This window comes from Amphiura filiformis, chromosome 5, assembly GCF_039555335.1.
Source record: "Amphiura filiformis chromosome 5, Afil_fr2py, whole genome shotgun sequence".
NCBI lineage: Eukaryota > Metazoa > Echinodermata > Ophiuroidea > Amphilepidida > Amphiuridae > Amphiura > Amphiura filiformis.
The window spans coordinates 47693932-47719884 of record NC_092632.1 but is presented as its reverse complement, the minus strand read 5'-3'; the positions used below and the strand labels follow the sequence as shown (position 1 = coordinate 47719884).

The 25953-nt window shown below is 36.9% G+C and overlaps 1 protein-coding gene across 3 annotated transcripts in view; it reads left to right on the top strand.

Annotated features, from left to right (window-relative positions):
* LOC140153262 (uncharacterized) overlaps window positions 1–25953 on the top strand; it is a 36290-nt gene that overhangs the window by 227 nt on the left and 10110 nt on the right. For 2 of the 3 annotated variants that reach the window (XM_072175966.1, XM_072175964.1), the window contains exons 2-13: window positions 616–738; window positions 3794–3888; window positions 4881–5154; window positions 6152–6471; window positions 6797–7103; window positions 8577–8818; window positions 15513–15783; window positions 16802–16972; window positions 19065–19136; window positions 19959–20027; window positions 20794–20871; window positions 21612–21662. In XM_072175966.1, coding sequence (XP_072032067.1) covers window positions 616–738; window positions 3794–3888; window positions 4881–5154; window positions 6152–6471; window positions 6797–7103; window positions 8577–8818; window positions 15513–15783; window positions 16802–16972; window positions 19065–19136; window positions 19959–20027; window positions 20794–20871; window positions 21612–21662 — 2073 coding nt within the window. The remainder of the gene's footprint in view (window positions 1–615; window positions 739–3793; window positions 3889–4880; window positions 5155–6151; window positions 6472–6796; window positions 7104–8576; window positions 8819–15512; window positions 15784–16801; window positions 16973–19064; window positions 19137–19958; window positions 20028–20793; window positions 20872–21611; window positions 21663–25953) is intronic. The other variant, XM_072175965.1, reaches the window with a different exon arrangement.

Below are 25953 nucleotides of genomic sequence, written 5' to 3'. Positions count from 1 at the left end.
ACTCAGAATCATGCCAATCTCAATGGATGACTTTGGGATGTACACATGTGTAGCTGGCCAATATTTTATTCTCATTCTAATTCAGTTTAAATGTAATTTAAAAAACTGCTTTTTTCCAGAAAATATAAAGTTACTTTTGTGAGGACATCCCCATTGTTTTAAATGAATGAAACTGTCACAAACATCTAAACCGCCTTCTTAGTTTGCGCACATGTATTACGTGAATGCATTATCGCGCAATCATTGAGGATCAACAAGCGTGCTACCATTGTGTGGCAGGGCGTGCGCTGTCTTATATGACTATCCACTTATGTGTCATAATGTTTTTAGCCACTAATCAAATTGTATTATTTTTTACAAGACACACTAACTGCATGAGAATTTCTATAAATGAGAAAGACTTGTCTCCTCCAATTGTACAATTTGGTCAACTTAAAATGACCAAGAGTATATGTGTTTATGTACTATCTTACAATATAATCTGCTTTATGTCACACCAAGGCTGTTTCAAGCGTATCTAACTTTGCATTTAGGTGTGTCAGTCTAACAGATGGGTACCGATCATTTTAAATCGATTTATTTCCTGTCTTGAAACTTGCCTTTGATTCCATTCAGATGCCAGCAGCAGTATCAGTATTGATGGTAGTCAGTGGCCAAATCCAGATGATCCTAAGGAGGTGGGTGAATGCACAAAATGCACCATGGGGTTAGAGCCTCCCAAATCTCCTCTTGTTCATGGTAAGTTGTGCACTGTGCATTTTACATTTCATCGCATCATTATCATTGAGATATAGGACTTTTTATTTTTTCGGAGAAGAGCAGATAGGGCAACTACTAGACTACCCCGTAGTCCACTTGCCCATTGTGCATACTCTGGATATTGTATTTAAGCTTAAAACTCTGATTTAATTAATGTGTGCACAATTGATAGATTTTCACATCTGATCAGTCACCCTACTCCCTCTGTTTGTTAGCTTCCCAAGTGGACTACTGACATTGCCTTGCGGTTAAGATTTTTAACACAGGACTCTATGGATGGCCTAACTAAAATTGTCCATGATGTAATGCATCTTTAAATGGATCTGCCTTGTGATTGGTTGCCCATACCTCGCTATGGTTTAAATCGTCTGGGCCCGCGCCATTACCATTAACTACACCGTAAACAACTGTCTCGCGGTATTTGCGGCGCTTTTGTGTTGACGCCGAAAGTTAATCTCTCATCAAACATCTAGTGCGTCCGGCTTAGTACTTGTGGTTAATGGACTGATAAACAAGTATGCTTGACAGTGTGTTTTTAGAGAGCAAAGTCCAGGGGGTAAAGTTCTGCTTACAATTCAAAGTTCATAGTCGAAATTTCGGGGTTCGCTATCAATAAACTGGTAGATTCCAAAATCAGAATTGTTTAGTATTAAAGCGAGCCGTTATAATTATGCAAGATAATGTTGCATTCAATTACTTTTATTGTCACTAATCGTCTGATATTTTTAACTCTTTATGACCATTTTACTATTGAATACTTTAATTTTAATAAACATCAGTATAATTTTGAGTTCAACGAAATGGGTTCATCATGACTAATAATAACATATTTTTAATAAAATTCGACTATGGCATAGTCTAGGCAACTACTTGATAATATTTCTACATTTTCATATTACATACTAGGAAAATTTTAGAAAATTCGCACAAGTCCGTTTTTTTTAAATCACATTTTGTTCATAAAATGGGGGTTATAGCGCCCTCAACGGACACTCTCTCCATAGGGTACATGTAAAGACCAGTTATAGACAAATGGCCCTAAAATAAAACGGACTTGTGCGAATTTCCTCAAATTTTGCATATGATGTAGATTTAACATCTGGAATGTAATGCAAGTGATGTCGTTGCTGCTCTTCTTTTTAAAATGTCCTCCCCATACCAATGTGAATCGTACAAAATAATCAGAAACCTAACCCTTAATCTGTTTTCATACTGCATGCTGCTTGATACTAAGTGGCAGGATGCTTCATTGTGCCACTTGCACTTTAGTAAGCAAGCATTGGCCACACATGAGCTGCAGCAGCATGACTCTGAAAGCAAATGTTGCAGCTCTGTGCGCATTGGCCAAAAATTGATCCTTTTCTCTTATGTCATAGCAGCACCACCGCTCCTGAATTGATTTGAAATCAACTCCTACCGACCTGCCGCTTTGGGCAAAGCGGTGGATTGATCAATATATCGGCTTGCTGCTGGTCACCGTTAGCGTTTCTGGTGCAACTACGCAGTGAAGCAAAATCGTTGTAAAAGCAGCAAGCGACTGGAAATTATGAAACCAGCATAAAGCTTACTTAAAAATTCATGAGGTGGTAGTAGTACTGTATCACTTATTCCCAAGTTGCAATATGCAAATGAAATGACTTTCTTGTGCAGGATCTTAGTGTATTTCTTTTGGGAGTCAGCCTCTGTATCTGTTCTCAACTGGGACAATCAATCAGTTTATTTATGTCCTACCTCCGAATTCATTACAAAATGTTCAATGGCGCTCATTAGCTCAAAAGCTACTGCTGATAAGCATCCTGTAATAGGTGGATATTCAGATGCTTTGTGAATTGTTTCACTTTTGATTGTTCAATACTTTTGATTGTTCAAAAGTACAATCTTGATCTGGCCTGGTAGCTTATTCCACAATCTGGGAGCATATGCAGCAAAAGCTCGGTCACCAAAAGAAACACACTGAGTTTTTGGCTCCACAAGAGAGGTACCATCTGAGCGTGCCTTTGAGTAACTCATGTGAAGATATTTGAAGTATATCAATGATGTCAGATGGTGATTGCCTGGGTGCTTGTCCGTGAAGTGCTTTATACAAGTACACATTTTGTAATCCATTGTTTGATGGGAAGCCAGTGGAGTTCATTTATAAGTTCTCACCAAACCATCCTTATAGCCTTAAACATCCTTATAGCATGAGGAAACTTGGGTCATATGTATGGTCAGAAAGTGACCACCAGCAGATTGACCAAAACATCATAGCATGCATGTTCACGTTTTGTGGGTCCTTTAAAGTAGTGATTGAGACGCCCAAATATTTGTGCAGTTTGTGCCTAGTGCCCCCTCCTCTAATGCATTACCAACATTCTCTACAATGTATAGCAGGGCAGGAGTAGGAAAAACACATGGCATATTTTGATCATTTCAAAATAGACAGGCCTCATAATACTGCAAATTGATTATTCAGATTCTTCAAAAACTGGATATATGGTAGATTGCAAAAAAAAGGTTATAGGGAGGTTTGATTTACTTTGAAATTTACTTATGAATGTTTAGCGAAAACATTATTTAGGTGATGATCTTATGATATTAACATGTGACACGATCAAGGGAAATGAGTCGGATGTCGCTAATATTGATTTTGAGATATTGGCAAAGAAAGTGTTAAAATTCTTTTGTTTTATATTGTTTTCAGCGATTGATAAATTGACGTAACTTCACAAAGAAAAGTCATATCAACATGGGGTTTCAGTTAATGAAAGCTCTAAATGTCCTCTTAGAAACATGTGTAAAACTCATTTTCGACCAGGGCCGACATGCGACTCATTCCCCTTGATCATGTCAGATATGTTTACATGGTGAAAAATTACTATACAAGCTGAAATGTAGCAGGTTGTCCAAAATGGAGGGGGGGGGCATGGTGCTTTGTTACACTACTAGGTAAATTGAATGCTGATATGGACATGGCCATCTGTATAGATGACAAAACACAATTTAAGAAGCGAGATTTAAATGATGCTTGTATCTGTGTTTGTTTCCCTACAAGATGAAGTATTTCAGCAGTTACAGATTGAGATGGCACAGATGCCTGATTTACCTGAACCATCAGTCAAGGAAATGGAAGCTCCCAAGTTCCTCAAGGTAAGTAAGAACATTATTCAATTGTATTTGAAATGGGCTAGTCCATTTAAAATCCATAATCCCCCTGTGAACGATTTAGCTCAAGTCTTCCACAGAGGGAGTATGAGTTTCAAATAGAATAGACAGTTGTGTAACTTCCATTTGAAATACTCACTCCAGTGAATATAGGCCCTTTTTTGTTAACAGGTAAAGTCATAATACAGATGGAGTATGGGTTTCAGAGTGATTAACCTTGACCAATTACATTTAAAAAAGACATTTCCAAAATCAGGGGTAGTGTGGATTTTAAATAGAACAGCACAATGTGTATGTCATCTTCTATCTTAGTGTCTTGCATCTAGATTAGTGATATATTTTTCATACAGATTGTTTTCTTTTTTTTGCGATGAGCACAATATTTTGGTAAAAGAAATAAGGATTATATTATATAATATGAAATTTGCCACTAGTCAAATATTTCACACTTGATAAGTTATCATATAGTCTGTTATTAGTTAAGTCATAAATCGTCACTGGCCAGAAAAAATCTCATTGCACTTTTGCCTTGAACATGGATGAAGCAAACCATTCAATAAAAAGTATTCACCTGAGACAAGGCTTTATCAATTTTCATTAGCTAAAAGTAAATATGAGGTGTTTCATGCATGTACTTTCGGCCCTTGGAAGTTGGACATGGATGAAGCAACCTCTTCAATATAAAATCTACACCTATAAGGCTTTATCCATGTTCAGGGGCCATATGCATATGAGGTTTTTCCTGCCCAGTGACGAAATGTATCACAAGGTCATGAATGAATAACAACTACAGCATGCGATGGCTAAATTGTTTTACGAGTTACAAGCAGTGGTATTGATAATAAAATTTTATTAAAATTAATGCTTGACAGTCATGAAAAAAAATGTAACCAGTGACTGAAATGTTGTTTTATTATGATTTGCAAACAATTCCTATGTACTTGAAGTGTGTGTGTGTCTATTTTTGATTCCCTTAGAGACTCTCTGATGTGACTGTCGATTACGGTGGACGCCTGATTTTGTCGGCTATGGTTGATGACCCTTTTGCATCTGTTAGCTGGTATCATAAGGAGAAACTGATAGGAACATGCAAACACACAGAGATGGTGCTGTCTACAAGCTCAAGAAGACGTTATGCTGTGCTGAGAATCATTCCAGCGTGGCAGGACGATGGGGGCAAATACACATGTATTGCACGCGGAAGTGTCTCCAAAAAGGGTTCAATTTCCATGTGTCAAGTCACTGTTGAAGGTTAGAAATTAGTATTATAGTACATACATTTTAAGTCACTGGGTCCGGCAAGGCCCGCAGAGCTGGCATAGTATTTGTTCGCGGGCAATTCAACCCAAACCTCCACGTGTGTTGAATGGATAACACAAACTTGGGCAATGGGGAACAGGCTTGGATGCGAGGGAGTCAAGCTAGCGGAGGATCATGTAAAGTTTTGACCACGTTCTAGCCCTTCCTCGGCTGACTCAGCCTGTGTGGCTCTGAAGAGATACCGTTTGTTTTTTAAGAAGACTGCAAGACTGAGAAATTACATTGAAATCACTGTACGAGTTTACACAAAGAAACATATGTAACCTGGCAGCTGAAAGGAAATAATTAAGATGTTGATCAACAGATAATTCTATGGCCCAAGAAGGCATTGAGACAAACAGCATGTATGTGAAATGTTCCAAAGGTTAACAATCAAGAATGAAAAGAATTAGATTAACTTTATCATGTTTGTCTCCCTATGCATAAGTGCATATATTTATGGCCTTTACAATATTTTCTTATTTTCTTGATATATATTAAAATATAAAATAGTTATATATTAAATGAAATCCTAGTACAAATAAATCATCTTCATTCAATTGTCTATACTGTGTGCATATTTGTGTTCTCTTTAAAACAAGTAGAAATATCTTGTCAACTTTCAACATGGGAACACGTTATGAAGTATTTATAATCAGCTCAGTGGCCAACAAAAAGTAATTGTCTATAGTAGGCCCTATACGACGAACAAGATTTTCTCTCTGAATTGGCTGTATTTTTACGTGTAAGAATATCAGGCGCATTATCGTGTTCACTCTAGCGTAGGTTTGGGCCCTATTTGACTCATTGGAATGTTCTAAAGGACCCCAGCGTCTGTCTAAATTATGAAATATTTGAAGGATTTGCTGTTTTCCAAATTTTAAGCAATAATGTTACAATCATTGGTGCTAAGTTTATAAAGCTCATTTGATCATTTTAAATCTTACAGAGTCAGATAATGCAATCATAGAGAGATACAACAACAAGGTGTGTCGCCAATGTCCATCAGATCCATCTCTCCCACATGAAAGGAAAGTGCGTGTATCAGGAGTCCAAAAGTTGCCAACTATCCAATCAGTCTGGTCACTTTCAAATTCATCATCTAAGGGTCAATTTTCAACCCCTAGCCAAAATGGGGAAGCATCTGTGGGCCAAAAACGGAAGGCAGAGGATGAGGAATTACCTCCACCACCACCTGATACACCACCAAGATGTCCATCTCCACCATTGCCTATGCATGATAAGGACATTCCACCTCTCTTTGTACAGGTGAGTTATTCATAAAGATTCATAGTGTCCATAATTTTGGCTTGATAGACATTGCTTGGTTGCATAGCCTATATGTATACCAGCCAATCCTCCCACTGATCTGAGGATTTGCTGGGACAATTTGCAAATGAATATGTTGGGTGTTAAGCAGGTCAAAATATGTTGCAGATTTTTTGTCTTTTAGATTAAGCTGGCTATCATGGTAAAAGCTGTCTATGGGCACTACATACCTCTTGGAATGTCTGGCCATTTGGCTGTGTAATGTTTAGCATATCATATGCACTTCTACGTAACTTCTTATCTCGCCTACTTATTTTCAACACAGAAACTTACCGATCGCCACCGTAACCCTAATTCATACAAATTGGGTTCGCCTACCTTAATGCTCACATGTATTGTGAATGTGCAGTCTGCCAAACATGAGTGGTATCATAATGGGAAAAAGTTACAGTCGTGTAAAGATACCAAGTTAATACGTGCTGTGGATAAGAAGAACATAGGTGGCAATCAACAGATAGCCTTGTTGCAGATAGATAGGTTGGCTCATGAAGATGATGGTGTGTATACTTGTGTTGCAACCAATGATGCAGGCAGCATATCTACATCATGCTTTGTTGGGAAGACTGTAATAGGTAGGTTGAATACAAATAGTGAGCTTTCTGTTTGTTTGTTTTGATTTGTTGTGTTTGTTTTCTATGTGCTATTTAGTTTTTAATAAAAAAAAAAAAAAAAAAAAAAAAAAAAAAAAAAAAAAAAAAAAAAAAAAAAAGAATAGAACAAGTCAAAGATATGCCAATTGCTATGACACGCCTCTAATCTCATCTCATGGCATCTCATCCAGTCTCGTTTCATCCAATCTCATCTCATCCAATCTCATCTCATCCAGTCTCATCTCATGTCATCCAATCTTATCTCATCCCATCTCATCCTAACTCATCTTATCTCATCCAATCTCATCTCATCTCATCTAATCTTATCTCATCCAATCTCATTTCATCCAATATCATCTCATCCAATATCATCTCATCTCATCTAGTCTCAGTTCATCCAATCTTATCCTATCTCATCTCATCCGATCTCATCTCATCCAATCTCGTCTCATCCAATCTCATCTAATCTTATCTTCTCATCCAATCTCATTTCATCCAATCTCATCTCATCTCTTCTCATCTAGTCTCATCCAATCTCATCCTATCTCATCTCATCCGATCTCATTTCTTCCAATCTCATGCATCTCATCCAATCTCACCTCATCTCATCCAAACCTATCTTATCTCATCCAATCTAATCTTATCTCATCCAATCTCATTTCATCCAATCTCATCATCTCATCCAATCTTATCTGATCCCATCTCATCTCAATCAACCTCATTTCAACCAATGTCGTCCAATCTCATCTCATCAAATCTCATCTCATCTCATCAAATCTCATCTCATCCAATCTCATCTCATCTAATCTCATCCCATCTCATCCAATCTCATCTCATCTCTTCTCATCTAGTCTCATTTCATCCAATCTCATCCTATCTCATCTCATCCGATCTCATCTCATCCAATCTCTTCTCATCTCATCTCATCCAATCTCATCTCATCCAATCTCATCTCATCCAATCTCACCTCATCGAATCTCATCTCATCCAATCCAATCTTATCTCATCCAATCTCATTTCATCCAATCTCATCATCTCATCCAATCTCATCTGATCCCATCTCATCCAATCTCATCCAGTCTCATCCAATCTCATCTCAATCAACCTCATTTCAACCAATGTCCAATCTCATCATCTCATCCAATCCCATCTCATCTCATCCAATCTCATCTCATCTTATCTCATCTTACCTCATCCAATCTCATTTTGTCCAATCTCATCTTGCCCAATCTCATCTCATCTCGTCTCATTTCATGCAACATTTGTCTCATTTGATCTAATGTCATCCTTGTCTCATATTGTCCATTTTATTACAGCATGTGTCACCATATCAACACTTCTCATTTTATATCTTGTAATTTCATCACTTTTCATGTGTGTTCATTTTCCTCTCAATCTCATCTCATATGTATTTTTATCTACATATAATTTTGTTTTTATCCACTCTTTATATAGAGGAAACTCTGGCAAAGTTACCCATATTAGAATGTGAGAAGTGCAAGAGGGCAAAGAAAAAGAAAGTTAAAGAAGAAAGTGGAAACAAAGAGAGTAGTACTTCAGGAGGAACAGAGGAAACCCAGCAAGATGTACAATCAGGAAATAATTCTGAGAAGAAAGAACCTGAAGTACATGTGGTACAGTATCTAGGGAACAAGCCACCGGAGAAGAATGATAACGCACCACTGGTAGTGACCAGAGTAAGTACAACAACCTTTTTGAAGGACATTCAAAGATTCATTGAGGACCAAAACATTTTGTGAAATCACTTAAAAATGTTTTATAAATTGGGATGACACCTAATTCTTTCAGGAAATATAAACAAAATATAAAGACAGATGCAAAACTTTGTTCATCTTTGAGATCGCATTAGATTGCAAATTCCACTTACTAGGTTTTCAAGATGCAAGAAGTCTGTATCACCAACGAGCAAAGAAAGTGATGGATGCTACAAGTATTGCGTCACAAGTTGCTGAATTTCAAGTTTTTGCATTACAAAGAAAGCGAGTGCAGGAATGAACGATGACATTTTATCACTAAGAAGAAATTTCATATTGGATGTTCACCTAATTCTGATGTTCAGGCATTAAAAAAAAGGCGCAGTGATATATAGTGCGCTACGCACAGGCACAACGCCTAGACGTTGATCCACAAGCCTCAGCACACTTAACAGGATGTCGCTGACCACTACGGCCCACATCATTCCATAAACCATTAAACAACAAATCAGGGACTTTGCTGCTTCAAGAGCGTAGACCCTACATTCCACAAATGTGACCTGTCACGGCGAATGAGCTGTAAATTCCTCCCCCGGTCAAAATTAGAAAATATACATCATAAGCTTTAAAATGGTATATTATTTGACTTCAAACGATATCCAGTAGCGGGGTTATGGTTTGTTGAACTTTGCTCCTTCAACAAAATGGTAGCTTTTTTTGTTTCTACGTGTGTCTCTTTTTCCACATTGCTGGCAATAAATATCAAACAGTCGTGATTGGCGGTCATATCAAGTCAACGAGGTTCAAGAAAGTTCTCTCATTGTTAATTGTTGGTTATACATACCGATACAAAATACAATGCCTGGTAACGCACCACTTGAACAGGATTTAGCCAAAGCAAACAAAGACCAGAGCTATTAAAAATTCTATTGCCATCTAAGGTAGAAGCTTATTATCCTTTTCAATAATAGGATTATTGATTGGTGTTGTGACTATCAAAATGAGGCAGAAGTCGCGCCAGCTTAAGTTACCAATGCATACGACCTTCGCACACATTTTACACTGTAACTCAAAATACAATTAAGGGAATTTACGGCTCATTCGAGCTGTACGGTCACAAATAACCATCGCAACCAGGATCAGCTCCCCGAGTTTCGTACGGGTTACAACAAGACAATTAGCAGTAACTTCCTTGTCCAGGGGAATTTCAAGCTAACTCAATTTTCCACGAGAGCATATTATAGGCACCGCCAGGGTTCGAACCCGCAACCTCTTGCACCATAGTCGAACGCCTTAACGATTGAGCTAACTTGACTGCCAAATAAAGGACTAAGTTGTAAGATTATCTTTCTTAACGTGAAAACACAGTTTCTAGTTATTCATTGTAGGGGTTATTACATTTAGTAAACATTAATCTGCAAAACAGACAACAAATGTAGGGTATGGTGTAGTTCAGTAGTGATATATCTCTGAATGTCTCTTTAAAGCGTTTTTATTCACATAATTGTCATGGATTTTTCTGAGGAATACATCTCTGTGATTTTAACAAAAGCTGACTACTTTGAAAATGGCATCCCTGTTTAAAGAGAACTGAACTTTTCCCCTACCAAAGAGCTGCTGAAGTTTTCTTGTTTCTGTTTTTTTTAATCAGCACACCTTAAACAAAAACCCATTCTTAAAAAGTTAACAGCACATCTGGATTTATTCATTCAGTGTTGCACAATGTCAACATTTTATGGCATAACATAATCCATGATAATCGAAGTGTCCAACTCGCCATGGTCTTGACCATCTAAAAGAACATTGTGATATGGTCATTTTCACGGTAAAGGGTGTAACTTTGGATTTTTAACATTTTAATCCGTAGTGTTCTAATAAAGCCACAGAATTCCATGATTTTTGGCCACATAAGTCATCTAGTTAGCAGCTACCTTGGGTAGCATAATCAGCTTTGGGAGTTACTGCGTTCAGTTTTAGCAGGCTTAAATGTACTTAATATTGCCATTTTGAAAAACTATAAAAAACAGTAACATTTTTGTAAAACCCTGTGTTTTCTTCAATTAGTTCATGGATAATTTTTCTTATCCTGAAAGTACAGTCATATGTTCAGTAAACACTGCCACATTTGATTTAATTGTGAACAGCCCTGTATTTTTGAGAACCGGACTTCGATATTTATCGTTTCGGAGGCTTCATTTTCCGTTAACAATTGTTAACAAACTTTGTGGGTGTAGCTTTGGTTCATAATTCTTAGTTATTTCTTCACTTCTTCTTGATTCATAACAGTTGTTATCTTAACTTGAAATGGGTAACAAAAATTAGTCGATTTGCAAGCTTTTAAAATTTTTATAAAATCTTGACTTCAAAGAGCCGTTTTTCCGTTAACTTTTTTGAAGCCTCCGAAACAAACTGTTCAGCAAGCTTGTGCAAATATAAATAAAAGAGCTCATCCAATCTATTTATCAAAATGTAGCAAAGTAGATCCTCAAGTCACATGTTTTTAAATCGTAGATATATATCACCGCTTTGAAAATGGGACCCAATACAAACTTTCCGTTAACAATTGAAGCCCCCGAAACAAATGAAGTCTCCGAAACCACAATAAAATTAATTATCATCTATGCATATCTAAATTAGTGTGTTTCATACTGATATCTGCATTGTAATTATTACTTGATATGTGCAGAATGTCATAAATTTAAAAAAAAAATTGACATTATGGTTAATGTTTGAAAAATATACTGATACCCATAAAAGCCTGTTTCGGAGGCTTCACATGCAAAAAACACCATACTTAACAAATGGGTGAAAAAATTAACATGTGATAAATCTACAATATCTGCCACATAGAATCATTGATTCAATACACACAAGAAAATAACAGCTGGGTCAGTCCATGTCGAAACAGATTGAGTGTACACCCACCCTCTTGGATTTTGCTCTCTTTTGGCTCAGGGGTACCTTTCATGGATCCCTAGGTGAGGTCACAAGAAAAAATTCAAATTTCATTTCGCTTATGAATGGCGGGCAATCAAAGTTTGGCGACCTCGACCAAAATTGTGAATTTAAGGGGTCCAAATGACAAAGTGCTCTCTTTGAGGGGCACTTTCTTCTTAATTGAATCAGTTGTGATCCTCTTTTTGAATGTGGTCACTCACTGGCTGTGTCTGAAATACCTAATGCCAAAAAGATAGATTTCGAATTTCGTTGGGATTTCAGAGGGGGTCAAAATCAGCACTTCGTACTGTTCAATCAAATTATCTTTGATTTTGAAGGACCCATGATAATGTCACAGTGCACTTATAGGTCCTAATTATGTTCAGAATGGATTAACCATATGCCAATGTCTATGAGCAATTAAAAAAAAGAGAAATTTCTAGACCCCTACAGAATTTTAGGCCACCCCTAAAGTGGTTCAGCCACAAATGGCACTTAAAGTCGGCAAATTTTGACCCCTAATAACTTTAGGTGTACACCAGATATGAATTTCTAGTCTTTTGCATCTGAAAGAATGTAGTTTAATGTTATTAGGAACATTTAAGATTTGTTTTGTATTTTTTGTGTTTTAGTATTAAGTTGACGCTTTCAAAATAGTCATTTTTGCCTAACGTACCATGCATACAGGATACTGTACAAAATGCCAATTTTAGTATGATATTTTTTATATTTTTGATCACTTTATAGCCATTTGTATTATTTATCCTGATATTTCAAGTTGCTCTTGAGTCAAGTAATAAGAAAAAACTACTTTCTAATCCTCTGTATGGATTTTTGAGGGCTACATAAATGCACTTCCTGGCAACGATGCACATGCAAAGTACAGGTTATGGGGGTCAAATTTTCAGAATGCTCCCAATTATGTCAAGTAATATATCAAATTACTCGTATGGTCATGAGGATTCCAAAATGTATAGTTTGTTATGTGTCAGACCTTTCAGCAGGGCGATATGACGAAAAATGTTCATAGGTCAACGACCTTTTTTTTTGTATCAAAACACAAAAAATACAAAACAAATCTTATGTTCCTAGTAACATTAGACTACATTCTTTCAGATGCAAAAGACTAGAAATTCATATCTGGTGTACACCTAAAGTTATTAGGTGTCAAAATTTGCCGATTTTAAGCGCCATTTGTGGCTGAACCACTTTAGGGGGCCTAAAATTCTGTAGGGGTCTAGAAATTTCTCTTTTTTGAATTGCTCATAGACATTGGCACATGGTTAATCCATTCTGAACATAATTAGGACCTATAAGTGCACTGTGGCATTATCATGGGTCCTTCAAAATCAAAGATAATTTGATTGAACAGTATGAAGTGCTGATTTTGACCCCTCTGAAATCCCAACAAAATTCAAATCAATCTTTTTGGCATTAGGCATTTCAGACACAGCCAGTGAGTGACCACATTCAAAAAGAGGGTCACAACTGATTTAATTAAGAAGAAAATGCCTCTCAAAGAGAGCGCTTTGTCATTTGGACACCTTAAATTCCCAATTTTGGTCAAGGTCGCCAAACTTAGATGGCCCGCCATTCGAAACGAAATTGAATTTGAATTTTTTCAGACCTCACCTAGGGGTCCATGAAAGGTACCCCTGAGCCAAAGGAGAGCATAATCCAAGAGGGTGGGTGTACACTCAGTCTGTTTTGACATGGACTGACCCAGCTTAGATGATCCCAACACTGTTGTTTTCAAAAAAACTACTTCTGCAATGTTTAACAATTGTTAACATGAAGCCTCCGAAACAAAAAAAATGACTTGCTGTGATAATTTGTCACAACTGAAATTCAATACTTAAAGAAGCAAAGCATGAAAATGGGTAATTGTGATATTTTTTTACCTATTTTTTATGTCAACTTGTAGTAGTTAGCCAAATATTTTACTTTTATGATCACCTGTGTTGTTAACTGAAGCCTCCGAAACACAAATCGCTTGAATTGCCAATTCTAAAAAATAACTCCAATTTGCGTTACATTTTTTCATTTTATTCGGGACGTTTTGTCCCAGATCTCAAGAATAGAGAGGGGTACTGAACTAGTTTTGGTCTCATTTTGTTGCTTATTTATCTAGCTCAAATTGTGGAAAGAAAGAACTTCACACTTTATTTACTTCTTGAGATATTGCAATTCAAAGGATGTGAAGTCAGGGGTGGAGGATCCTACGGGTGAGGATCCTACGGTTGAGGCATGTGTTAAAGTATAGGGAATGTTGATTTTTAGCGCCTCACAAATATATTTTTTACTGTAACTTCATAACCCAACAAGGTATTGAGATAGATTATGTACCATTGTTTTGGTATTTATGTCTAGTTTGAAATGTGACCAGTTTTACTCCAAGCTAAGTTGATTTTTTGCAAGTGTGCTGCATTATGTGTCATGGGTTCTAGGATTTTCCTATACGTCACTGTGTTAAGTATTCATTTATGGTCCGAAATGTTCTGAAGGTCATATTTTTGATGGAGTTACCCCAATGCTGTAAAAGTTAACATTTTTTGGATGGAAATTTGATGAGGAATTCAAATATGCCACCGGTTTTTGTGTGGGGCATGGAGGAAAAAAGTTTTGATTGAAAATGTAATAAAAATCATAAAAATTATGTACAACTTTTGAACACCCTGTATCTCAGTAAGGCAACATAACTCATCATTACAAGTTTGCTTTTTTTGAAAGCCTACAATGTTATTAGCACATCTAAAAAGGTTTTAGCAGAACAGGTGTTTATGATAGTAAATAAGAAAGTAACAAAATAGTATACTTTTTGAACTAAAATTTAACTTTTCCACCCTATATGACATTTGTGGCACCCTGTATATTGACCAATTGTTTGTATGTGTGTATTCCTGGTACTTTAAGCTTTATAGTGATATATAATTTTATAGGGTTTTGTTGAACAGTTTATGAATTACATCAGTTTAAGTACAAAAACATGTAAATTGTTCAATTTTTTAGTATGTAACGCATTTGGCCCCCAATTCATGGCACACGACCCAAGGTCGTGCGTCATGAATTGGGGTATAGGAAAAGGGTGGAGGTTCCTTTCATCAAGTAGTATTTGTACATGAAGTTAGACATTCAAATTATTTTAGGAACCCAATTAAAACTTAAAAAATATGTTTAAGGTTTGGAAATTTCCATTGTAAATGACACTTGATGTTAAAAATTTTCAAAACTGCAATTACAAACATAGCAAAACATGGTATAAAATTTAACTTATATCCGTTGACTTACTTTGGAATGGGATTTCACATGTATTCCAGCTTTCATGTCATAATTTTCTGAGGTTATGTAAAATACATTTTTCTTAGATTTTAACCAAAATGTTATGGAAATGTCAATTTTTTATTAGAAATCAAAAGGTTTAAGCCTTGAAACATTATTTTACTGGAATTTAAGTTGCTTCTATGCATGATTTCAGTAAACAGAAACATATTTAAGTGGTTTGAAATTTTGACCCTAAAAATCAAAAGTTACACCCTTTACCGTGAAAATGACCATATGCAAGGACAAGGTTACCTGGCCAAATCCTAGTATAAACAGTAATTGTTGGTGTTTAGTTCCTGCATAAACCTGCCTGTTGATCAGGCCAACGATGTTAGACCTTCAGGTTTTTGTCTATCAGTCTCACTATCAGTCCTATTATTATCCTGGCTTATTGATTTATAATTTTCATATTACACAGGAACTGACTGGAATCAAAGATATCATAGAGAGAGCAATAACACTGAAGTGCAGGTTTAGCCACACATTGCTTCCTATTACATGGGTCTACATGGGACACCAAATTCAAGAGTGCCCTCATTATCAGCCAGAACAGGAAGTTGTTGATGGACAATTGAGAGCCTCCCTCAAACTGACTTCATTGTCACCTGTTGATATGGGAATCTACACATGCCTGGCACACAACCACATTGATCCATTTGTGTCAACATCCTGCAACTTGACAGTGAAATGTAATGTATTACATTGTTTATATGTTGACCTGATAACACAAACACTTGCAAATACAAGCCTATTTATGGTGCTGAATTATGTTGTAGGCTTCAACCTTGATGTGTAGCAAGTCTTTGTGAAATCAGGTCTTGGGTTGCGTAAATAGTAGAAATTAATTTTCCAAGAAGCATGTGGACATGATGTGAACGAATTGTTGTAAAATAAAAAATAAACTTCTCCATAACCTTACAACTAAGGTTGCTCTAGATACGGGTCTTTAGCATCCGGCAGTTTCTGAAGTCTATAATTACTGTAATGATAAAGGAACTTTAACCTTCTTGCATGCATACAGACAGACAGACAGACAGACAGACAGCAACATTTATAAAGTGCTTTTTCCTGAGGACACAAAGTGCTGGAAAAAGTAAAAAAAGGAAGACTGACAAAAAAAGAAAGGGAAAAAGACTGTACAAGAGCGAGTAAAAGATTGAGGAATTGCTGGACAACAGGAGACAGGACCATACAGAAGTTTGGCACAGTGCTTAATAAAAAAATAAAAAAAATCAAATCATGACATACTATTATGTTCAATTTCATCATGGCAAAGTATAATAAACCTGTGAGTTGCAGATGATTATATCAGATATTTGCAGAAGCATGTTGTTTTTCTTCTATAGTGGAAATTCCAGTTGAATGAACGCAGCTTTCAATAGCGTGGTGATTTTTTTGCGAGCACTGTGCGACTGTGCGTGAGTAACACGGAAGTGAATCCAACCATGCCAAGCATGGTTGGCATTGTATCCAAGGTTGTGGGTTTACGTCATAGTTTGAAATACGAGATATATACGATGGCGATTCGAGTACAGCTGGTGAAAGCTGTGTTCATTCAATTGGAATTCCTACTATAGTACACATATCATCTGTTTCAGAATGAGTTGTATTATGCGTGTCCCCAGTTTCACTATCACTGTTAAGACATGTTAGTTGAACAGTAATACATCAAAGCTGTGTTAAATATTATCTCTCTTCCCAATATAGCTAAACCCATGAATGAGTACTTGAAGGTGTGTAAGAAGTGCATTTGTAGAAAAGCTGAACGTGCTGCTGTATATGATGCAATGGTGAAGAAACGACGCAAATTAATAGAGTGGGAAGAAGCAAATCCGGGTTCTCGAGTACCAGCAAATACAGATGTAATACATAGCTATTGTAAGTAACTTCATTAAAGCAGTAATGTGCAATTTTCATAAATAGATTTTTATTTGTTTGTCTGCAAAATGTTAGTTCACATTATGTCCCCTTTTAATTTTGAGCCAAACAAATGTGGTTAAACAAAGAAAATTGTTATTTCATTCCAGCACCTATAATTATCATCAGTGCATGTATTAGCTTGCAGATCAATATTATGTGGCACCTATAATTATCATTAATGTATGTATTAGCTTGCCGATTGTTATTGAGCATATTTTTGCACAGCTTGGACATATAAATAAGATCTAAAGATGAATAGCGATATACTCACAGTTTATATGCATGTGCAAGAGTGTTGGCCAAAGTAAATGTTACCGTCATAATTAAAGCACTTCAGGCTTAGTCTTTCACATGTTATTTTAGTACACCGTTGGGGGTAACAATAATGCAAGAAGTAGAAATTCTAGAGGGCTTCGCTGTGGAGCAAATCAGACATGGCTATGAACTCACAATTCAGTCTTGTTGCTCTTGTCACCCATGATAGATATCTTTGCTGTCACCCATGATAGATATCTTTGCTGAACATACACTGCTTAGCATGTGCAGATATAGGTAGTGTGTGTGCGATGTCCGTGGTTCGGAAGTCACGTACAGCCGTTGGTCCCGTGTTCAGGAGGATTCATCCTTGTGCACGCTAAAGTGTCAGAGCTAAAAAAAAGAAGGGGATCATCCCTGGTTCTGATATCTGCAATCAATCCTAGGTTCCAGGATCAAGTGTTGACGAAATGTGGCATATTATAAAGTCGCTCTGTCGACCGAAACCAAGAAGAAGAAATGAAAGCTGTTACTTGACAATAACTGTTAAGTCCTTTAGATTAGTGACATTGGTTTCTCAGTTTATGTGTGGAAAACCTGAACAATATATAGCAAACCTGGGTCTATTCTTTGGAAGATACAAGCGTTAGTGGATTGGAAGGCATAAGCGTTAGTGAATCGATGTAAGATTTTTGTAGGATGGACTGGTGACCATGTACAGCTCATTATATAGCAAACCTGGGTCTATTCTTTGGAAGATACAAGCGTTAGTGGATTGGAAGGCATAGGCATTAGTGAATCGATGCAAGCTTGTAGGCATGGACTGGTGACCATGTACAGCTCATTATATAGCAAACCTGGGTCTATTCTTTGGAAGATACAAGCGTTAGTGGATTGGAAGGCATAGGCGTTAGTGAATCGATGCAAGTTTGTAGGCATGGACTGGTGACCATGTACAGCTCATTATATAGCAAACCTGGGTCTATTCTTTGGAAGATACAAGTGTTAGTGGATTGGAAGGCATAGGCATTAGTGAATCGATGCAAGCTTGTAGGCATGGACTGGTGACCATGTACAGCTCATTATATAGCAAACCTGGGTCTATTCTTTGGAAGATACAAGTGTTAGTGGATTGGAAGGCATAGGCATTAGTGAATCGATGCAAGCTTGTAGGCATGGACTGGTGACCATGTACAGCTCATTATATAGCAAACCTGGGTCTATTCTTTGGAAGATACAAGTGTTAGTGGATTGGAAGGCATAGGCATTAGTGAATCGATGCAAGCTTGTAGGCATGGACTGGTGACCATGTACAGCTCATTATATAGCAAACCTGGGTCTATTCTTTGGAAGATACAAGTGTTAGTGGATTGGAAGGCATAGGCATTAGTGAATCGATGCAAGCTTGTAGGCATGGACTGGTGACCATGTACAGCTCATTATATAGCAAACCTGGGTCTATTCTTTGGAAGATACAAGTGTTAGTGGATTGGAAGGCAAAAGCGTTAGTGAATCGATGCAAGCTTGTAGGCATGGACTGGTGACCATGCTCAGCTCATTAGTTTTCCCTGGCCCTTTGAATGTATTGCAATTTAGGTATTAGCATTTTACTTTGCAAAATCAACATAACAGGGCTGTGTGCAAGTTTTGATGCCCATACAGTAAACATTCGCCAAATCCAGGATGTTTGAAGTGTCACTGGAATTGGAACAGATAATCGTCATGACTCTGTCAGGTTTTGGCTAACACAATTGTTTTGCAAGCTTCTTGACATTTTTTTTAAAATTCATTATAGCACGGCCCAGGGACCAGGTAAACCGTTTGGAACCAAAGACTACAACCATAGCTACAGTGAAAAGAGAACCAGGTAAATTAACATTGGAAATGACTAGATCAGTGTGGTGAATCGGATTTAGGTTTATAATAGCAATATATATTTGAATTACCATATATACAAATATTGCAACAAAGAGAAAGTTGATACAAGTATCAAAAAAAAGAAAGAAGATAGTTGTCTTATGTCCCCTGTGCGCAATAAACTTATGCTGCGCATTTGGTCTTGCAAAATTGCAAAAGTTGGAATTTTATTTATTTATATTTAATTTTTTCAAAATATTCTAACAAAAATATGGATGAACATCAGCTATTAAATAGATATTCAGTTTCAAATGTGTTCCTGATTGAATCTGCAACTTTGAAAATGTAGACAACGCTATGGAATTGCATTTCTATTAGGAGACTAGGTACAAAATACCCAAAATGGCGGCATTGAATTATAAAAAATGAAATAAAGTCTGCATACTGCATTAGATTTTCAAGGCCCATGGGACAACCAATTAATTTTGTTTGGTCTTAGCCAGTGGTAATTTAAGAAAGGAAAATAAGTATATGTTTGTATGGTAAATATCTGCCTAAGAAGGATGAAAGATTGTTAAAAAAAATTACATGCAAAACAAAATGCTACGAGTTGATTTCCTACAAATACATATGCAACATCTTGCATTTTCCAGTACACATCGTTAGCCATTTGTACTTGCTTTTGTTTAGTATTTGTTAAAAATCGGTGTGTAATTGATTGTGGTTAAATTATTAGAAATAGATATAAATTGGATTGTATAAGTAAATTAATAATTAAACAAATTGTTCATCATTGCGTAAGTTGTAACATGATTTTTGTTTGAAATTTCAGCAGCAGGTGTGATGAATGTACAGTATGTATTACCAAAACTAAAAGGATCTGTACTGGATACTTTACAAGGTAACTATGAGGGTCATTCAAAACGTTCTACCTCCATCCTCAAATCTCAGCTTCTGCAAGTTCCATGATTATATCCCGTGGTCTTCTCCAACCTGTGAAAAATGTTGTAATATCTTTTTCCATTTGCTGTAAGTGAAGTAAAAATGAAAGCAGGATTCAGGGCAGGGGAAATCTGTACATTTACATGCAAAGAACACATAATTAGACCAAATTGAAGTTATCATAAAATATGATTGAGTTACTTCAGATGACTTTAATTTAAGCTGATATAATGAAAATTATTGCAAATTATGTAAAATGACAAAGCAGCTGTACCACTCCAACAAAAACTGTTGCTTTTTAATAAAGATTAGAGCAGATAAGAATTGGAAGCATAATTTATTTTACTTTCTATGAAAGTGGCACATGGTAATTGTACCCAGTGGAAACTAATCTGAAAGTATCAAGTGACGGAAGTGGTTGAATGGCTTTAATTTTGAACTTTCAACTCCCAAACAGAACTTGAAATTCATTTCATACAGATAGTTCCCAAGCAGATTCTCATGCTCTATAAAACCATTAGGTATAACAGTGTAAATTGGATGTTGGGATAAGTTTTCAAAGATAAAATGCATTTTTATGACTGATTATCTTGATGTTTGTTCAGTTATAATCTGCTAGCATAATCATAACACTGAGCTAATCTCGTAAGAGGGATACACAAATATCTTTATTTCAATGTTTTCTTGCTTTTGACTGTTTCTGGTTTATTTTGATATTTCTACAGGTGATCCTATGAGTGATACTCCACCAATGTTATTGGTACCAAGTGAACCCACAGATACAGGAAATCAAACTGAGCCTGGTAAGTATTCTTTACACAAGAACAGGCTATTCCAGTTGATATCCATGTGCCCCACTGTGGAAGACATGACCTTAATCTCCCACACAGGGGTTGTGGATTTCAAATAGTCACTCATTCGGGTAACCCCATTCGAAAATCACACTCCATGTGTGGAAGGTCATGTCTTTCATAGGGGTGTATGGATTTTAACTGGAATGGCCCCGTATTAGAAGTCTTTCAAGCAGATAAAATAGACTACTGTAAAAGTCAATATTTTCGCGATTTTGAAGATTTTGTCAATTGCGCGAAAATTTAATTTCACGGTTTTGATATTGATACAATAAAAACCTAATGCAAAAGGTTATTTTCGCGCGTTTTTATTTTTGCGATTTTATGTCCACTCGTGAAATTCGCGAAAATAAAAACCTCGCGAAAATTTCTACTTTTACAGTATTAAATAATGTGATAGTATTGCATGAGAAACAATTTGAGATCAGTTTGTTTAAATCAGAACACTTTTCAGTTTTTGACGTTTGGCCTTTTTACTTTTATGTCAAATTTGAAGACTTTTGCTTTATATCAAAGTATGTATTAAAGATTCAGAATCAGCACCCGAAATTTACCCAAAACGCCTCTCAAACTTTTGTGGCTCTCTGCGTAGAACAGTTTTGTAGATGCTTTTAGCAGACCCTATTTAAATGTTGTTTAATGCATTGTGACAACTCTTATACAATGAAAGTTTATCATCTTAAATATTACAGACAATCCTAGGCTATGGTCAACTCAACCAACCGTAAAAGAAACCCTAGCAGGTAAGAGCTTTTTATTTGAGTACTCATGTGTAGCAGGTGTTTAGATTTTATGAAAGCCAATTAATGAAGGATCCTGATATTATTAAATATAAGCTAGAAGGTTTGGATGTCTACCTATTGTAAACACATCAACAAAAATAAGTTCCCTTCCCAATATTTCGTCATAGCATTGTAAGGTTTCGTTTTGTACCAACTAAACAATTATATGACTGTTTACTAAGTGTTGTGTGAAATTGAAAAATGCCCATGGTTTCAGGGCTGAATGAGACCATATTGAAGACAAAAACTGCCCTTTTCAAAAGTCACAAAGTAGGCCTATGCTTGTCACAAAAGTTGATTCATGGCTTGTCACTAATGCAAAACCCATGTGGACTGTGGTTGAGTGCAGTTTAAAATCCTCACCAAGTGAACATTCTTGATCATTCAGCCATGCAAATCCCCACCTTCATGCAGAGCTCAGCCCAGTAAGTGGTAAGATGGTCAGTCTCATTCCTTGTCCCAATACACCTTGCAGTTAAACAAGCATAGGCCTACTTTGTGACTTTTGGAATGGGCAGTTTTTGCCTTTAATTTGGGCTCATTCAGCCATGAAGTCATTGACATCTTTCATTTTCACACAACACAATCATATAGTTATTTCTCAGTTAGTTTTATTGGTACAAAGTTTTATTCTATGATGTTATGACATTATTTTGAGAAGGGGACTTATTTCTTTTGATGTGTTTATGACAACTTGACAGCAGTCATATGTTATTTTTGCTACAAGGTTTTAGGGTTTATTGACACTCTCTGCATTGCAAGAAGTAATTTTGATACAACTCACCTTCTGATGCATTCCAATTGCTTCAACTTCTCAGGCTATCAAGACTTAATATAGTTATTAGTAAAGCAGTTATAACACCAGTCCTGAAGAAGCCCTCTCTTGATAGGAACCTGTTAAGCAATTATCGACCTGTCTCAAATTTGCCGTTTGTGGGCAAACTTATTGAGAAAGTGGTTTCTACTCAGGTCTCCAATTACATCAATGTCTATCAGTTGTCGGATCCGTACCAGTCAGCCTACAAAGTTTCTCACAGTACCGAGACTGCGCTTACCTGTGTCCAGATTGACATTCTTAGGGCTATCGACAACCAGCGGGCCGTTCTACTTCTGATGCTTGATCTTTCAGCAGCTTTTGATACCGTGGATCACGGTATCCTTCTGGAACGGCTCGCTGGTGATTTCGGTATCAAGGGTAAGGTGCAGAACTGGTTCAAGACCTACCTTGAGGGTAGGACTGGGAGAGTTCATATAGATGGTGTTTTTTCTGACGATAAAAACCTCATTTATGGAGTCCTACAGGGCTCAGTCATCGGCCCCCAGGCTTTTACGTACTACACCCGCAAAGTTGGTCAAATCATTGAGAGCCATCACCTACTTTACCACATTTATGCTGATGACGTTCAGATTGATACAATCCGAATTGTCACGGTGATGCTGCTTGCGCATTATTTAAGTTGAGTCAGTGTGTTAATGATCTGCAGGCTTGGATACTCAGAAATAGTGATACTCAATCAATCTAAGACTGAGTTTTTTATTGCTTCATCTGCTCACCACTATAAGACCCTGCAATATCTCACCCTTCATCTTGGTAATCAGGAAATTCCTTCTTCCCCTAGCATCCGTAACCTGGGTGTTATTTTTGATTACTCCATGACAATGGCTGATCACACTAATTTGTCTCTGCACCATTAACTGGCAGCTGCGAAATCTAAATCAGATCCGAAATACTTAGATACCGACACTTGTCATAACATTGTCCGCACTCTCATTTTATCCAAACTGGACTATTGTAACTTACTCTTCAATAGTATAGATAAAAAACACCTAAACCGTCTTCAAGTCCTCCAAAATAAGTCTGCCCGTCTTATCTTCAGGCAACCGAGTCGCAGTCATGCCTCTCCTCTTCTCCAATCTCTCCACTGGTTGCCTGTTGCCCAAAGAATACAGTTCAAGAGTCTTCTCCAGACATTCAAAGCATTTCACACCCAATCACCTGATTACATCTCTTCTTATTTTCAACCTCGGACCCACAAAACATCTTATGTGCTTCGATCTGACGCTGCTGTCACATTTGAAGTGCCTCGTTCCAAGAAACAAGCTGGCGATCGCGCCTTTTCAACAGTGGGGCCGTGCCTTTGGAACGAGTTGCCCACCACTGTCCGTGGTCAAGAAAATATTACCACATTCAAGAATCTTCTTAAAACCCACCTCTTTCCCACTCATTAGCTCTTTTTCATTCCTTGTCTTTCTCTCTTTTAGCGCTTTGCCTACTTTTGTAAAAGGCGCTTTATAAATCTCATTGTTTATGTTTATGTTTATTAAGAATAAGAATTTCTACATTTGCAATGTCACTGATACCAGCTGAGAGTACATCATACTCTATACTTTGATGAAAACTAATGGATATGGCAATCCAACTGTGTTGGAGGAGCTGCACATACTTCAAAATGATCTATATAAACACAAAGACTGGCAAAATAGATGGTGATGTCCTTCGATTCATATCTTGAAAATCAGCAATAAACATCCCCAGAAAAGATATGGAGCATATTTTTTGCAAGCAAGTACCATCACATTCATACTTTGCAATTGAGGCTGGCAATTTAAGCGTAACTGCTGGGAATACAGCTGAGGTAAACAAAATCTTTTGTTGCCTGAGGAGGAACCTTAAGTCCTACAACAAAGAAGTAAAGGAGACTGCACAATATTGTCTTGTAGGATCATTACTGAGGTATGCATGTACTGTTTGGGGATGCTATCAGGAGGGAGCCATTAATCAGTTGGAAACTGTGCAATGCAAAACAGCCAGAAATTGCACTGAGATTTCAAACAAAGAAGCAGTGCCACCATAATGATACAAGAATGAAGATGTCATTGCTTGGAAATAAGAAGGAAACCAGCGAGGCCGACTTTGATGTTGAAGATATGAAATGACATGGTGAAATTAACAAAGAAGATAAGAACCAGGAAGAAAAACAACAGCACACCAGACCAAAACAGTTGGTGTGGTGCAGTTAATTTGTTTGGATGACTTGACAAAAATGAAGAGCAGTGCAAATAGATTCAGCTCCATCCATATTGTGTACACAATTGGGTTGTTCCATTTAAAATCCACACTATCCCGGTGGAAGATTCTGGAAATATCTCCCACAGGGGGAGTATGAATATCAAATGGAATCAGCACATTAGGCAGCTCCATTTGAATTTCATATACCCTCTGAGAAAGATTCAACCCAAGTCTTCCACAGAGGGAGGGTGAGTTTCAAATGGAGCTGCCTGCTCATTCCATTTGACATTCATACTCCCATTGTGACAGATATTTCCAGAATCTTCCATTGGGGTAGTGTGGATTTTAAATGGAATACCCCATTGTGATTGTTTTGTTAATATGTGAGCCAGAAATTGAGTTGCATCAAAATTGCTTCCTTCAATGCAATGTGCTTGAAACCCCCCAAAGATGTGTACTGACTTCAGTACCAATTGAGGTAGAATGAATGGCCTTACATAGTATTTGGACCCTGCTGCTAATATGTATAGTAGGAATTCCAATTGAATGAACGCAGCTTTCAAAAGCTGTACTAGATCCAATCGCGATCGTACATCGCATATTTTAAACTACAACACGAACGAACAACCTTAATACAATACTAATCAATCACGAGTGTGTTGGCATGGTTGGATTCACTTCCGTTTTACTCACACACAGTCGCACACGCTGGCAAAAAAATCATCACACTATTGAAAACTGCGTTCATTCAATTGGAATTTGCACTATAGTTGTGACAAGTTGTAAGCTCATTTGTGTAAACAGTTTAGCCATTGTTTAATATACAGCCAGTTAATTAGCATTGCCACATGATTCTGTTGTATGCAATTAGCTCCAGTGAAGAACACTCAAAAGTGAAATGACACAATGCTTGTGTATTTTACTTTAATAAAATAAAATAAATAAATGTTGACATTTGTAATAATAATAATAATAATAATAATCTTTCTTTATTGAGGGTAATTCCACTTCAGTGTCAAGCACTGCTTTCCAAGCAGGCCCTCATACAATTATAAAATACTGTAATACATATTGATACATAGTAAATTTACATCTATAGCGCCTTTCACATGTATCAAAGCGCTTTACATTTATTCCGCCATCGTTAGAATATGTCAGCTGCCATACAATGCCCAAGGCATGCTCATACCTTTGGGTGGCGCCAATGGACAATATCCCTAACAGCTCCCCATTTCACCCCTG